Source organism: Heloderma suspectum, chromosome 2 (genome assembly GCF_057233095.1).
Source record: "Heloderma suspectum isolate Gila_16-S chromosome 2, 16-S_ref, whole genome shotgun sequence".
In the NCBI taxonomy this organism is placed as follows: Eukaryota; Metazoa; Chordata; class Lepidosauria; order Squamata; family Helodermatidae; genus Heloderma; species Heloderma suspectum.
The window spans coordinates 331,913,932-331,929,610 of record NC_139459.1 but is presented as its reverse complement, the minus strand read 5'-3'; the positions used below and the strand labels follow the sequence as shown (position 1 = coordinate 331,929,610).

Genomic DNA, 15,679 nt, shown 5'->3' with positions numbered 1-15,679 from the left:
AACTTTTACAATAATTAATTGGAACTGGGATTTTTTTTTTTAAATTGTAGGTTTGGGGGAGCTGGAAATAAGACTCCTATTAAGCGACCTTTTTATTGCCTCATAGATGATATATTCCTTAATTAATCGGGCGTACATTAAAATTTTAATTTACAGTCGTATATACAGTCATACAGCATGATCGGCCAGCGTATCTATCTTTACAGTCTTGGAGGCCCTTCGGAGAAACGTTGCACTCAGTTCATCACGATCCGGAACTATTCCCGTAGTTGAATCCGTAGCAGCAACGGAGTTTTAAATAAGTTTCTTTGCTATATATATATATATATATATATTTATATAACTGTGTATAGCCCAAAAGAAGAAGAAGAAGGAAGTGATTGTCTCATCAGCTTGTTGTGTGTGTACGAGGGAGAGATCGATTCTGTGGATTTTTCAGGCCTCTTGAAAAAGGTTCGATTTCTCTGGAAGTTCTCTGAAGGCATCGCTTCGATCGCACCAGAAAGACATTGCTTGCTCTCTTTTTTAAATTATTATTTTGTTTTAGGTTTGCACGGTCCTGGAGAGCTCTTTTGCGGAAGGCGTGACGGCGGCAGCGGCGGCGGCGACCGTGTCGTGAAGCTTCCGGACGTGTTTCTTTAAATCAAAGTTCCTGCAGAAGCCTTTGCCGCAGGTGACGCACGTGAAGGGCTTCTTGTCGTTGTGCGTGTGCATGTGGAAGGTCAAGTTGTAGATCTGGTGGAAAGCTTTATTGCAGATGGTGCATTTGTACTGCTTCTCGCCGCTGTGGGTCAGTTTGTGGTTTTTATAATTCCCTGTTGGAAAAAAAGAAAAGGGGGAGAGAGAGAGACGGAGAGAGAAGAGTGGAAATTGGAGGGTTAGTTTCAGGAGGGCTTGATCGGTGTCTGTATGTTTCTCTCCCCTTTCCCCACTCACGATTTTTCTCCCAAGATTTAAGATTGTGTGTGTATGTGTATATACATATACACAATCTTAAATATACACATATACATATTTCCCGCTGGAAAAACGCGTTCCTGTTGCAAGACTTCATTAGCAAGTGTCCTGCAAGGGACAGTCAAGTAGTTGTCAAACTCAGTTTGCCTCAAGGCCGAGCAGCATACAACTGACGAATTAAAAAATTAGAGGCCGGGTCAGCGTCCTGACCCTGAGCAAACGGGAGAACCTGGATTAGGACCAAAAAAGGGGGGCAGTGGGGGGAGGAGGATGGGGACGCTTCAAAGTGAAAACCGTGTCGTTGAGACGGTGAGGAATTTCTACCTATATCCAGCCAGGCTCTCCCGAAACTTTCTTTGCCCAGCCTACTACTCTCTTTTAGGAAAGCATGTGGCGTTCTGGACCCACAAGTGGAGCACGAACCCCCCGCACGGGGCCCCTGAAAATGACACTTCTTCCCGTTGCATTTCCGTCGAAAGGCACGATCCAGCCCAAGTGAAGGGCTTTAAAGTTCCGCGGATTTCACAAAGAGGCACTGAAGTGTGTGGCTTAACTCTCCCGTTGAGATTAACGGGAGTTTTTTCCCCTGTCGTCCCCCCCACTTTTTAAAGTGCTTTCATTTGGGCTGGATCGCGACCCTAAGAGGACTGAATTCATTTTAATCGCCGTTAATAACAAGTGACGGGTTTGAGCTAGTCTTTCGTTGCAGCCCAAGGGCAAGTCTCCTCAGGACGTTTGAGGGGCAGGGAGGAGGGGTCACCCGCTAGTAGCAGCCTCAATACACTCTAAATGCCGTGCCTACGTTCTTGGAATGCAAAAGAACCGCAAGATTCTATTTGGAACCTTCGCAACGTTCTGTCTGGAATATTCAACTCCTTGGGAGCAGAAACTGACCAGACATCTTAAAATTCTTTCCTCTACGTCCTTCGATTTCCCCCCTCACACACACAATTTTTAAAACGGTGGTTCCAGCGGAATAATTTCATTCTCCGTACTTCCAACAACAAAGGACATAATCGAAACCGGGTTTTCTCTCTCGAAAAAGTACCCTCCCACCCCTTTTAAAAATAAGTAATAATGTTTAAACCCCCCACCTCAATTCTCCCTCCTAAGTCACAAAATCGAAATAAAAACGCCGTTTTATCCAAATACCTTTTTGATGAAATCCTTTGCCACAAAATTCACACACGAAAGGTTTGTAGCCCGCATGGATCCTAATGTGAGTATTTAGCGTGGAACTTCTATTGAACGCTTTCCCGCATTGGTTACACTTATGGGGTTTTTCCTGTTGGGAGCGGGAAGAGGGCATTTAAAAGACATAAAAAAGCGGGCAGCAAAATTGTTCACCAACTTTTTGCCTTGGGGTCACGGCCGAGAAAGCTATGAAACGGCTCTACCCGTTTCAGACCAGACGCTTCTGTCGTCTAGCTCAGCGTACCTGCGTGTGGATGATTTTGTGTCTACAGAGGGTGCTCGCCTGGCGGAAGCCTTTCCCGCAGACTTTGCATACGAAGGGCCTGGCTCCCGTGTGGACAGGCATATGCCGGGTTAGATTGTAATGGGCGTTGAACACCTACGGGGAAACACAAGGCAGACAACTTTTTAGGCACAAGAGCTCGCCCCCGTTAACCTCCGCTAAACCTACGAGCCATCTAGGATTGTCCCCCCCCCCAAAAAAAAGGAAAAGAAGAAGAAAACGGGGGGGAGGGAGGATTTCTTTTTGATTTTTTTTTTTTTTTTAAGTATCCAAGTGTCATCACTTGGCTATGGTAGTCCGGCTTGCCTAGATTAAACCCCCCCCCCCCCCATACTTCCTAGTCTGAACCTCAGTGCCACGGCCGCCCATCTGGAAAATGGGAACAGGACTCTTGAGCGCCAGTGTTAGGCGAGGTAGAGGGCATTTTATGTATTTGTTTTATTTGTTAGGAAATGTCGAAACTGCCCTTCCTCAAAAGATATGTGTGTGTGTGTGGGGGGGACGTACTGAAATGTGTCACTACTCAGGTCCTGCTCAGATGGTTCATGCCCCACGGTGAAAAGATATTCTACACGGGGCGGGGGGCGGGGAGAGAGGCAGCGTGGCGGTTAAAAACATGGGCCGGTTCAGTTCTCAGCTCTGCCACGAAATTACCGGGGTCCCTTTGACAAGCCTCTCTGTAATACTTGCAGTAGTAGTAATAATAAGAATAAATCCCATCGCCTAGTGCTAATCATAATTGCAACGGTGGAGAAGACTGGGAGGCGAGTGTGCGACCTTCAAGGATCGCTAAAACACGTGGGGCCGTTTTTGGGGGGAGGGCGCATTCTCGGAATCCTGCTTCCCTCCCGCTGGAGAGCGGGGGGATCCTGCCGGCGGAGTCCAGCCCTGCCGCCCGGAGAGCCCTCCGTCCGGTGCGCCCCCCCGTGCCGTCATACCTTGCCGCACACCTCGCAGGTAAAGTTCTTGGGCTTGCCGTCGGCTGAGGCGCCGCCGCCCGCGAGTTTGGCGTGCGGGGCTTTGGCGCCGTGCCTCTCGCCGGCCAGGGCCGCGTTCTCCTTCATGACTTGGTCCAGCTGCCCGGGGAGGCGCTCCTTGTGGGGATACTGGGCGCTGGGGAACTTCTCCGGCGGGGCCAGCGCGGCCAGCTTGGCGTTCTCCAGCAGGAAGAGTTTCTGGTGAGCCGACAGGGCGGCGGCGGCGGCGGCGGCGGCGGCCTGGCTGGGGGAGTGGAGCAGGCTGGAGGCGAAGAGCTGTCCGTGCAGGACCTCCGACGGGTGGTAGGAGGAGGAATCCAGGTAGTTGAAGTAGTAGAGGCTAGATCCGTTGGCCGGCACGGCCAGGGCCTGGTTGATGACCTGGGGCTTGATCACCCCGCGGGAGGGGGCGGGCAGGGCGGCCTGGCCGAGGTGGTGGCGCTGCTGGTGGTGGTGGTGGTGCAGGTCCCCCTTGCAGCACGCGCCGCAGCCGGCTTTGCAGAAGCCGCCCGCCGTCGAGGAGCCGCCGCCGCCGCCCAGAGCCGAGCCGCAGCTCCTCAGGCTGCTCTTCCACAGCTCCGAGTAGCTGAGCAGCGTCTTCGAGGCGGGCGCTTCGTAGCCGGCCAGGGGCTGGATCGGGATCACGCACGGGATGGGCGAGCAGAGGCTCAGCAGCTTCTTGGGCGACTCGCTTCGCCTCGCCTCGAAGGCGGCGGCGGGCCTGTGGTGCGGCGGCGGCGGCTCGGAACTCTTGGCCATGATCCTCTCGATGGAGAAGGCCAGCGTCTTGGCCGGGTCGGCCGCTGCAGTCCGGACACAGGCGGGAGGCATGACGGTCTCCAGCGAAGCCGAGGAGGCCATCTCTGCGCGGCCCAACGGGAAGGGCGGGGAGGAGAGAAAAGGACACCAGGACTTGAGGTGAGCAGCCGGATCTCGCCCATACAAAACAACCAGAATCAGAATGATGAAATTTGGGAAGGACAAAAAGGCAGAGCGAGAGCGAGCGAGAGCCGAGAGTCAAGTCAGTTTCTCCGCCTGCCCCTCCATCTCAACATTCCAGAAAAGCCGAGAGACAAATCAAAATAAGCACCTCTTTCGCCCCCCCCCCCACAACCCCAGCATCTCCTCCCCCATTTCCATTCAAATGAACACAGAACAACTGCGCGCGGGGAGACCAGATTGCTGCTCATTAAGCCCAACGCAAGAAAGAGAGCGAGCGAGCGAGAAAGTAGCAGACAAACTCCCGAGACCTGGTGCAGCGGGCCTGGATTTGGGGGGCGCTGGGGGAGGAGGACTCAAACTACAACCTACCCTGCCGATGTCTTTCACTTGGGTCCCACGGTGCTAGCCCTGTGTGGGGGAGGGGAGGGGAGGGGAGGGGAGGGGGTGGCACAAGCCTGGCCTGGGGTGAGTTACCTTTGCCCAACGCCGAGGAGACGCATCCACGCACCGCGGTGTGGCCACACTGTCAGATTTTGATAACAAACATCTTCCCGAGCGTCAGATCGCGCTCTCTTACATTTAAAGCTGACATCACATGAAGTCACTTCAAGCAGAATGACATGGGATTTTGGCCACCATGGAGGGGGTAGGGTGGGGGAGAGGGAGAGAGGGAGAGAGGGAGAGAGTTTCTTTTCTCAGCCAAACATTCAGCTCAGGTCTGGACTGATGGGAGGGGAGGGGAGGGGAGGGGAGGGGGTGAGGAGAAGAAAGGATCCCCCCCCTTCCAGTTGAAGGCACACCCCTGATTTTCTTGTGTGAGAGCCTTTCCAAGGGGAAGAACGGATGAAGATTGTTGTGCGGGGGGGGGGAGGGTTGGGGGGAGCAACTTGCAAAAGCAGTGGAGTCGTTTTGCATGTGGCAAATTAAGAAGGGAAGTGAGATTCACAAGTTGGGTGTAAAGCAAAGCGTGTAGTTAGAAAAGCCACCGAGAAGCAGAGAGCAGAGTTGTATTTATTTTAACAACAACAACTCCCCCAAAAATGATGGGGGAAAGGGAGAAAGATAATAGGAACAATTTTAATGATGATTCTGGTCTCTTCGCAGCCCCCCCCCCCCCGTTCCAATTTAGGCAACCCGTCCTCAATCAGATCCCTTGCAAAAGCGAGCCGGGAAGATCAAGTGACAATTTATGAAAGATCAGCCCACCTCCCCCGCAAGCGCGCATAAATGAATAGCTGGTCCATTAATTAGGTCCTGGCCGCGTTAATGCGAATTAAATTTAGTTGAATGCTGGCGCCCAAATTCTGTCTTTCTAAGATCGGCCTTTTTTTGGCCAAAAAAAGAATGGACCCATTCAAAGAAAAAAAGTAAACAAACAAACAAACAAACAAACACAGAGAAATCTTTCGATTGTGGCATGTGATTTTGAATCTGGACAAAGTCCCCTTTCTGCAAGGTGCTAGATTTTGTAGAAACAAAACGGAGTCGATCCAGCTCTTTTTCGTCCTCCCCCCTCTCCCAGATCACCTTAGAAAAAAAGCACAAAGGCGAGTAAGGTTTTTTTCTTCTTCTGGGGTGGATGTACGCAATTGTAAAATGGCAAGAGAATTGTCCGGTTGAGGGAGAAGTAGGATATAACTCAGTGAGGGAAACCAATCGCCAGGTGCCCAAAGCTTGTATTGGGGGTGGGGGTGGAGCAGATTGTCCTGTTCCCAGCTGGTTTTTGAGGGCAACTCAGGCTGCCGGTCAAGCCCGCAACGGCGGCCTGCCCCCTTTCTCGGTTATTCCCCCTTCCCCGTTTCCCCGCAGCGGTTGAGAGCAGCCTCAAGCCCCATTCAGTGGAGAGACACTATAGCGCTGCGTGGCACCTGATTCTGTCTGTTTCGACAATAAAGAGAAGGATTATTTGGGGGCGGGGGCGGGGGGGCAGAGGAAGGGTGAGAAGGGAGGCTTATGTAGTAGGTAAAGTAAGGCATGAAAAGCGTCTCTCCCTCCCCTCTTCTCTCTTTTTATTTTTGCAGTCCTTAAAAAAAAAAATCCACCACCCAACTTCGGAGGAATTCCGCTTTTTGTGTGGCGCTCACAAAGGCCCGAGAGCGCGCAGCCGCCGTCCCTGTTGGGGGCTGTTTGCAGACACGCTATTTCACCTGCGAAGCACAACAAGCCGCTCTCGAGGAGACACCAACCACAACACCGAATTGGCCGAGCTGATGGCTGAGCCGGGAGGGAAGAAAAGGGAAAGGGGGGGGGGGCAGACAGGAACGCGGGGGGGGGAGGAGTGGGGGGGCGACGGGAAGGTCTGCTTTTTCACACAACGATTTGTCCCCAAAATCTTGTCCTCTTAGAAGAGCTCACACTCCATTAGTAGAAGGCACGTCGAACTTGCGAGAGAGAGAGAGAGAGAGAGAGAGAGGCAATGTATCGAATTGGCATCACTTTCCAGTCCACTTTACATTTGCCTCTCCCCCCGTTGCATAGTTCGGAGCAAGTCACTCACAGCCGCGTGAAGCGGATATATTCAGAAGGGTTGGCTTCGCTTCTCACCCCCAGCCTCCCCCACGAATTTGTGCTCCTGATACACTGGAACGTTCGACTTCGTTCTTTTTCTTAATGTTTCTAGTCCTTATGATTGTCGCCGAATCAATCCAGAGAGCTTTGCGATGGCAATATGTGTGCCATCCTTCCAAGGCAGAGCCTTCTGCGAAGGTCCCGGATACAACTGGAACATCCCCAACGATGCATAGTCACGACCTGTGGCACGTCAGAGAAAAGTAGCCTCCGTAGGCACCCTTAGGGGGTGGAAGGAGGTCCCATTAATTCACGAGACTTACTTCCAGGTAAATGTATCGTGGCTGGGGTGCAGACTCGATAGCCACCTCCTGCCTTTGACCTCATATCCTAAGCATAGTCCTGGAAGTCATTCCTACAGAAGTGATCAATGGTACCTAGTTCCAAGTAAGTGCATTTTAGATTAGGATCAGGATGGCGGGCCTAAAGCTGTCTTTCTGGAAACCACAACGGCTTCTGGGGTAAACCTCTAGATTAGGGGCAGGCAAAAAAGGAGATGGGGATCTACTGGTTGATCTCTGTGTGATTTCCAGTAGATCTTCGAGGATTTCTGACTCTGAATACTTTTAACAACAATAAAATGATACTCCTACTCCTTTAAGTAAATTTATGTATTTAAACTGCTTTCATACTTCTTGATATCATAAGATTTCGAATGGTATCATAAGGTGTGCTGAAATGAACAAAGTGTGTGTGGGGGGGGCAGGCGGAAGGGTAATCAGGAGTGGTTTTTTGTGCTGAAGGACTGTGAAATTGGTTCAATTCCGGTACTCAAAACGCATTCCCAGACTCAGAATTCTCCAATTCAAAGTGTGTATGCCTTCTGCACCTAGCTCTGTTTGGTGGATTTTGGTATTCTAGTATTTTTAATTTATTTTTATAATTGCACTGATATCCCACCTTCTTTTCCTCTTACAAGGAGCCCAAGGTAGCTTACATGGTCCTCCCCCCCCTCCCCATTTTGTCCTCACAACAGCTCTGTGAGGCAGGTTAGGCTGAGAGGCAGTGACTGGCCCAAGGTCACCCAGTGAACTTCATGGCGGAGCGGGGACTAGAACCCGGATCTCACCAGTCCCAGTCAAGCACTCCAACCACAGCATCACACGGGCTCTCTAGTAAAATAAACAGCAGCAACAAAGTAGACCCCACAATCCTGAAGTCTGCCCACCTGAGCTTTAGACTCTTTAGAGTGGGGACGGGAGGTAGTCTAACCTTTCCTGAAGACAACCGGGTCATTAGAGATCGGTAGCGTCAGTGGGATCATCAGGGCAGGAGTCCAGCACCCCGGTCAGCAGAATGGGCAAAGGGGCCCCCAAGCGCAGCAGGCCCGTCTTATCATATGTTAGAGTGAATCAAGTAATACACATGGCCAACTAAGGAGAAAGGCTCCAAGATACTGAAGTCCAGCCGCTAAACTTGCCTAACAGCACGACTGGTTTCGCATGGACCCTGGGCCGAAGTTTCGGACCGAACTAAGAGTCCAAGAGTCCGAGCCAGGATTCCCCACACCTAACTTGGAGTAAGCCCCATGGAACTCGGTGGACAGGCCCCGCAAGGCTGCAAGCGGACGTGTATTGACGTGGAATGGAGTCTCGGTCCCGTGACGGGGTCTTGCTTCCAAGTAAACTTGTAGAGCACTGTGCTGCAGATTCCCTTTCTGAGGTCAGTTTGGGACTTGTGTGCGTTTGAGAGGTGTGTGTGTGTGTGGGGGGAGAATCTCTTTTTGTCTATACCAGAATAAGAATGGAGGAGAAGGCCATCAGTGGCTACTAGTCCCGGTGGCCCTGTGCTCTCTCCAGTATCAGAGGGAGTATGCCTATGTGCACCAGTTCCTGGGGAACATGGGTGGGAGGCTGCTGTGGCACTCGTGTCTCGCTTGTGGTTTTCTGCAGGCAGCTCGTCGGCCACTGTGTGGACAGAATGCTGGGCTAGATGGACCCTGCGTCTGATCCAGCGGGGCTCTTCTGATGGGGTGGGAACACTCACGAGGCCCTGGCGAGTGCTGTTGTCCTTCTTACTAGCGAGGAGAGAAACGCGGCTTGCGGGGAAACATCTCGAGATCTCTACGCCGAAGAGAAACTGCACGTTTCCTCAGCCCCCGCCCCCAGCCCCCTCGGTGTATCTCTGGAGCTGGCGACGAGTTTCAGATCGACCTACCCAGCCAGGCAAGTCATCCACAGTTGTTTCCCCAGCAGCAGCCTCTTCCAAAAAAGCCCCCTCCCCCGCCCCCCTCGGGTCCTCCCCGCGCACCGGCTCCGCCTCCGCCCCGTCTGCGATGGCAGCCTTGGCCATTCTTGCCCGGCCTGCGCGGCGAGCCCCGCCGCGGGAAGGGTATCTGGGCTGGGAAAGCCCGGCGCGCCACTTTCGGCTTCTGCAGCAGCTCCCTGGCTTCAGCGAAGTACTTAATTAGCCCCCACAAACTTCTTCTCCCCCCTCCCCCGCCTTTAACTTCGCCTGCAGATTATGCCGAGTGGAGGGCTGGGAACTATTTTACACCTTGCCACTCACACGTTAATTAATCTCTATCTAACCCTAATTGCAGCTTATTCGAGCGCCGCTCAACAGCTCACCCACACAATAAAAACACTGAGCTTACTTTTATCCATATTCCTCCACGCTAACACGTCGAGTAATTAACTCCAGTACCAACTAATGGTGCAAACAAATATTTTCTGTAAACGAGACGATGGCAGGCAGGAGGGGAGCGGGCTGCGGAGACGGGGCGGCGAGGCGCCGGCCGCTGCGCCGGGTCACCTGCGCGGAATCCCCCGCGCCCCGCGGCCGCTCGGGCAATTCTCTCGCGCCCTCGTTCCAGGCGCCGCTCGGCCTGGTCGCTGCTCTCTTCTCCCCTAGCCTGTTCGAGCGCGCGCGCGCTCCCGTTTTCTCCAGTTCTGTTCATTTCTGGACCCCCTCTTCTTCCTCTCTCTGACTTTTGCTTAATTCCGTCTCCTTCTTTCCCGGTTTTTCTCCCCTCTCTTCGTGTCAACGGCCATTCTAAGCCCTTTCTCGTTTTCGTCGTGCCTTCTGTCTCTTTAGTGCAACCCGGCTAAAATGGATTCCTTCTGTCTACATCGGTTCGAGCCTTTTGCTTCAACGGTTTTCAGACAGGAAACCTCCCCCCCCCCCATAACACCCCCGCCTCTTTGGCTCGCAGTTCACAACTTTTGCAGATGGCCAGTAATGCGCAGTCCATTTCTAAGTCTGGATCCTACCGGATTCACACCAGCCCCATAGTTTCCAACTAGGGAACTTCTCTTTCGGGGCTCTCAAATACGGAAAGACCCCCGAGAGAGAGCGAGAGCGAGCGAGCGAGCGAGGGAGAGGCTCTCTGTGTGTATTGGAAGCTTGAACGCACTGCTTCGTTTCCGCACACGACGGTGGGATTTGTTTGTCCTCCAATTATCTGGGCGCCGTGTTCGCCTCCCCCCCGCCGCCGTAGCTGCGCCGCAAAGTATCCGTGCGCGCCGGGCAACTCCGCAGGCCTTAGTGCCGTTGATCGTGTCGCCCCACGGAGCCGAGGAAGGAGCCTCAGCGCTTTTTCTAGCCCCTTTAACGCGGCCAGTGCGGACTCCGCTTCTCGGACAGAGGGAAACGGACTTCGGGAAGGTCCGATTTGCTCGCGTGAGCTGCGGGTGGATGGGAGGTTTACGCTTCGGTGATCTCTGGTGGGCAGCGATCAGTCTTGCAGAGGAGGCAGAGAGACCTACCGAATCACCTCTTTCCAATGGAATGGGGTTGGATGGCTAAAGGGTAATCCGCCCGTGCGTAAAAAGGAGCGAGGGGTCAGCTCAGGCTACACGGCTGGTGGGCAGAGAGATGTGTCCTTGGGCCTGCTAGCTAGGTTGGGGTGAGGCGGAGGCCGGGACTCGGATTCTCACTGCAAGGCTAATCCACCCCCCCACCCCGCGCGCGCGCGCACACACACACACACGACGGAGGGATGATCTTCCTCAACTTCATTACAGGCACTGTAGTATTGCCACCGATTCCAAGCAAGCATCCGCCTCCTTTCCTCTGCGTTCCCTGGACCAGGTTTGCTGGCCCAAAAAAACCTTGCCTGCACAGGCCCTTGCGGGAAGCGCTCCGCTTCGTTTCAGCCGGGGTTCCTCAGGGTTCTTGCAACGTTTCAGCCAGGGTTCCTCAGGTTTCTTGCAACGGCGTGGTCTCAGCCCTGGAAGCTGTGTGAATGGCACAGCGGCGTTGCCTCTCTGAGCATGTGCAGAGTGCATTTCCCTCACTGCTGACCGGGATTATCCGGGATTAAGGGGGTGGGGGAGAAGGATTCTGTGCCAGAGGACGAGATAGCCACAGCGGTTTATAACTGTAGAAAGAAGGCGCCTCTTCGATTTGTGCTCACAGAAGTGGAATTACCTCCCTAAGGAAGTCTTCCAGGTCACTGTTACAACCTTGGTACAAAGCTGGTGCTGTCAAACGACTGGGAAACACAGAGATGCTGATTTTGCCTTGTACTGTTCAGCTGGGCTGGGGAAATGTTTTGGCCTACAACTCCCATCATCCCTCACCACTGGCTATGGTGGCTAGGGCTGATGGGACTTGTAGGCCAGAACACAAATTGCCCACCCCTGTTTATGATGAGATATATATCTATATACTTGTAGTTTATTGACTATGCAATTCAGTAAGGTAAACCATGTACACTGATAGCCAACCACCATAATCGCCTTCATTAGAAAAATCTAATTAGACAGATACTGAAGCTGAAGCTCAAATATTTTGGCCACCTAACGAGAAGAGAAAACTCCCTGGAAAAGACCCTGATGCTGGGAAAGACTGAAGGCCAAAGGAGAAGGGGACGGCAGAGGATGAGATGGCTAGATAGCATCACCGATGCAATGAATATGGACTTGAGCACGCTCCGGGAGAGAGCGCAGGACAGGAAGGCCTGGCGTGCTATGGTCCAGGGGGTCACGAAGAGTCGGACACGACTGAACGACTGAACAACAACAACAAATGCATGCTTACTCAGATGCAGTGGGGGCTGGTGACTCCAATTTCGGTGGGGCTGTAACTGTATTCTGAGTTTCAGTCAGAACCACCCAGAGCTCTAAAAGAGCTATCCAAGGTACTGAACCCCAGCCCCCAAATAGGCTCAGCACCTTGGATCGCTCCCTTAGAGTTCTGGCTGGTCCTGACTAAAACCCAGAATGGATTCACTGCCCCACCGAAACCAGAGCCATCACCCTTGAATGTAAGTCCCACTAAGTTTAATGGGACCATCTCCCCAATAAATGTGCATAGGATTGCAGAATAGAACGGAACAAGGCAGAGAGATCGCAGCCAAGCAAGGAATTATATGGAAGGGACGTGTGTGCATCCCGGAGTCCCTCCCTTCACCTCCCCCGCTCCCTTCGGCAGCTCCATTTTAGCTGGCCGACCACCCCCGATCCCAGGGCACCAAGGAAGGACAGTGTGCTGAGACTGTTTGTTTGTAGCCTGGGCACTGGATCTCAAGCGGATCCTAGGCCAGGGGGGGCGGACCTCTTTCCGCCCAGAGCCCAACTGGGAAAAGCTCAGGGGCTGCATTCCAGTGGTGGGTGGGGCCAAAGGGGTGGGGCTAACAGGACCGAACCTTCTAGCCTGTTTTATCTTGAATCTCTTCCTGCCAGTAACAAGCCTTAGGAGGGGCCTGTCAAGCTTTTGTGGCTGTTCAGTTGTTAAGTCATGTCCGACTCTTCGTGCTTTTAGGATGGGGAAAAACTGCACAAAAGCAGGAAACCACCAAACAATTGGGAGTTGGGGGGACCAGGGGAAGGGGAAGGGGACATCTGGAAAACCGCAGGGGGGCGGATGTGGCCCAGGGGCCTGAGGTTCAGTGTGGGGCCATAGGGAGGAGCCATAGCTCAGAGTGATAGAGCAGCTGCTTTGCATGCAGAATGTCCCAGGTTTGATCCCCCGCATCTCCAGGTAGGAGATGAGAAAGAAGCCTGCCTGAAACCCTGGGGAGCCGCTGCTGCCAGTCAGTGCCAACAACACTGGGTGGATGGACCACGGGTCTGAATCAGTAGAAGGCAGCTTCCCATGTTCCCCAGCCCTGACCTAGACAGAACTGCCACGCAGAGGAGGGGAGGGGAGGGTCCCTGCCAGAGAAGCAGCTCTAGTGTTGGAAGGAAGTGAGGCTCCGGCGCGCGCACACGCACTCTTCACACCGCGTAGGGAAAGAGGGGCCCTTCTGCCGGCTCGGCTCCGCTTTGCTCTGCGAGGGGAGGAATATGGGGGACACTGGAACGCAGCGAGCTGCCCAACTTGCTCAGGCTCGAGCAGTTGCGGCAGCAGTCAGCCAGGATGGAATCTGGCTTCCCGGGCCTCGGACAGGCTCCTCGCCTGATTTCTTTCATCACGAAGAGGGTGCTGGCCAAAGCTTCCTTATCTCCGTTATTTACAGAGAGCCAGTGCCTGTTACTCCCAGGTCAGCCCCACTCAGCTCAATGGGACTTATCCCCAAGCAATCCTACACACGTCTGCTCAAGAGTAAATGCACACGCCCCGGCGTGTGGGCACAGGACTGCCGTCTGCCTGCTCCCGTCGGAGTACGGCCCGTTGAACTCAGCAGGGCTGCCTTCTGAGTAAGCAGGCGCACGGGATCGTGTCGCTGGTGTGCGGGGGACACTCTCCCACACTTTTTCTCGTCTGGTCCTGACTACACAGAACTGGGGCCACAAACACGTGCAGTGAGTGCATCTCCTCAGAAGTAAGCCCTCGATGGAACTCAATGGAACCTACCCCCAGGGCAGTGCGTACAGATAGGGCCGCAGCCTTAATGATCGCTGCCTGTTCACGTGTCTTTTCCTCGCTGCTCGTCCCCGGACACACTGATCACGCCTCTTCGCCTTTGCCACGGATCCCTGAGTTTAAATCCCCCCTCCCCGGAACGCTCTCTTAGCCCTCACAGCTCCATAGAACTGCGCGGGCGCCTCTTCTGCTCCGGGGCACACGAAGAAGAATCACCCGCAGAAGCGCCACCAGTGGCAGCATTCGAACTCGGTCCGCTTTATCCGCCTCCCCCCTGCCCTGGCTTTCCGACTGTTCCTCTGGCTGGGGTCCCCCCGCACGCCTTGACCTCCTCAATCCCTGGAAACCATTGAACTTTCCCCTGGACGCTTAAAGGCGCCAGTCCTTCTTGCGGGCAGGCCGCGCCTCCCTCGCCCATTGGTTCCCATGGGAGAGAGCTCGGGAGCGCCTTCTCGCGGCGGCGCGCTTTCGAGCCCGGCTCCAGCCCGCAGGCCGGGTTGCCCCTAACCGCCGGGTGAGCTTCGCCGGAGCCCGCTGGGGCGGATTCCCTGCTAGGCCAGGAAGGGCGTTGAACGCCTCGGAGAGCCCGCCGCGCCTCGCGGGCTCCAGCCCGTGTTCGGCTGCAATCCTACATCCGCTGGCCTGGGGGTACGGCCCACTCGGCTCACGGGGGCTTACTCCTGAGTAGACACGATAGGATGGCGCCGTCAAGACCCGCTCGTCTTAGCTCCGCGGGGAAAGCTCGGCCGCCCCAGCCTCCCCAGAGGCGCTCCGTTTCTAGCCGCTGGGGCGCGTTGATGGTGATCACGGGGGCGCGCGAGTGTCGCTCGGAGCAGAAAGCGGGGTGCCCCGGCGCAAGAGGCTTCCAGGCGGCCGGGCTGAACTGCGCAGGACTCCGGGCCGCCCAATCATATCCGGCCTTACGAAGTCCCACTGAGCTGACTCCCCAAGTAAAAGTGGAGAGGATCGTGGCCAGTTCTGCTCAGGGCAAAGAAGCGCTTTTAAAAAGCCCCCGGGAATGGTTCAGCTACAGTCCTGTGCAGGCTTACCTAGGAGTAAGTCCCGATGAACAAAGTGAGGTCTCCTTCTGAGTAAGCATGCATCGGATTGGGATGCAGTAGTCCTGACACCGTTAAATATCAGAGATGAGTTAATTTTGGTAAATAAGTACTTCTCCAAAAGGGCGAAATTAAAGTTTATAGACATTTTGTCCGAGTTTGAATTGCAAATTATAAGTTGAGTTACAAATTAGTTTAAATACTGGTGAAGAAAAACGTGCATCTCTCTCTCTCTCTCTCTCACACACACACACACACACACGCATTTTTTCATTTTGATGGGCGAATTTTTATTTTATTAACTTGTGTTTTTATTTCTTCAGTCGATGTCTGTTCAGAAGGAGATGCAAATCTCCCATCCACAAAGTGCAGCGTTGCAGTAAAAATAGAATAGCCTTCTCCCGACCAGTCGATCAAATCTTCTTATGCGCAGACAATCCTTTACAAACGATTCTGATGGAAATCGTGGGTTGTGGTGTGGATACATGTTTTCTTAATACGCTGGGCGGGGGTGGGAGAAACATTCAAAGACTGGCATGTCTCAATGGAAGGAAAGCGGGGAGGGGGGGACGACCCACGAAGGAAGGAAATTAACATATAAAACTAAGAAAGGAAGAAAAAAGGTTAAGGCTGCAACCCTATGCACGTTTACACGGGAGCAAGAACCACTGAATCCAGCGGGATTTCCTTTATAAGGGATCGGGCTGTTAAGGAAATTAATGTTTTAAAAAGGGAAAAAAGCAAAGAACATGAAATACTAGTGGCTTGGAGGAGAGAGAGAAGAGGAGGGAATTAAAAGGGGGGGGGGACATGGAGAGAAAAACGATACAGATGACAATGAACTCAACAGATCCCGAGATCATTATTCTTGGCTTGAAAAGCAAACGAAGTTGGGAAACATCTGGAGGGAACAGGAAGAGGGATGGGGGCGAAGAACCAAAGGCTTCTAA

At 53.5% G+C, this 15,679-nt stretch overlaps 1 protein-coding gene across 1 annotated transcript; it reads right to left on the bottom strand.

The window, feature by feature from the left end:
* Positions 1-543: 543 nt before the first annotated feature.
* On the bottom strand, positions 544-4,272 carry FEZF2 (FEZ family zinc finger 2). Its single transcript, XM_084832512.1, has 4 exons — positions 3,373-4,272; positions 2,396-2,530; positions 2,110-2,242; positions 544-815 (listed from the first exon to the last, which is right to left on the bottom strand). Exons 1-4 carry the CDS (start codon positions 4,270-4,272, stop codon positions 544-546), a joined length of 1,440 nt encoding a protein of 479 aa, XP_084688638.1.
* Positions 4,273-15,679: the final 11,407 nt, after the last annotated feature.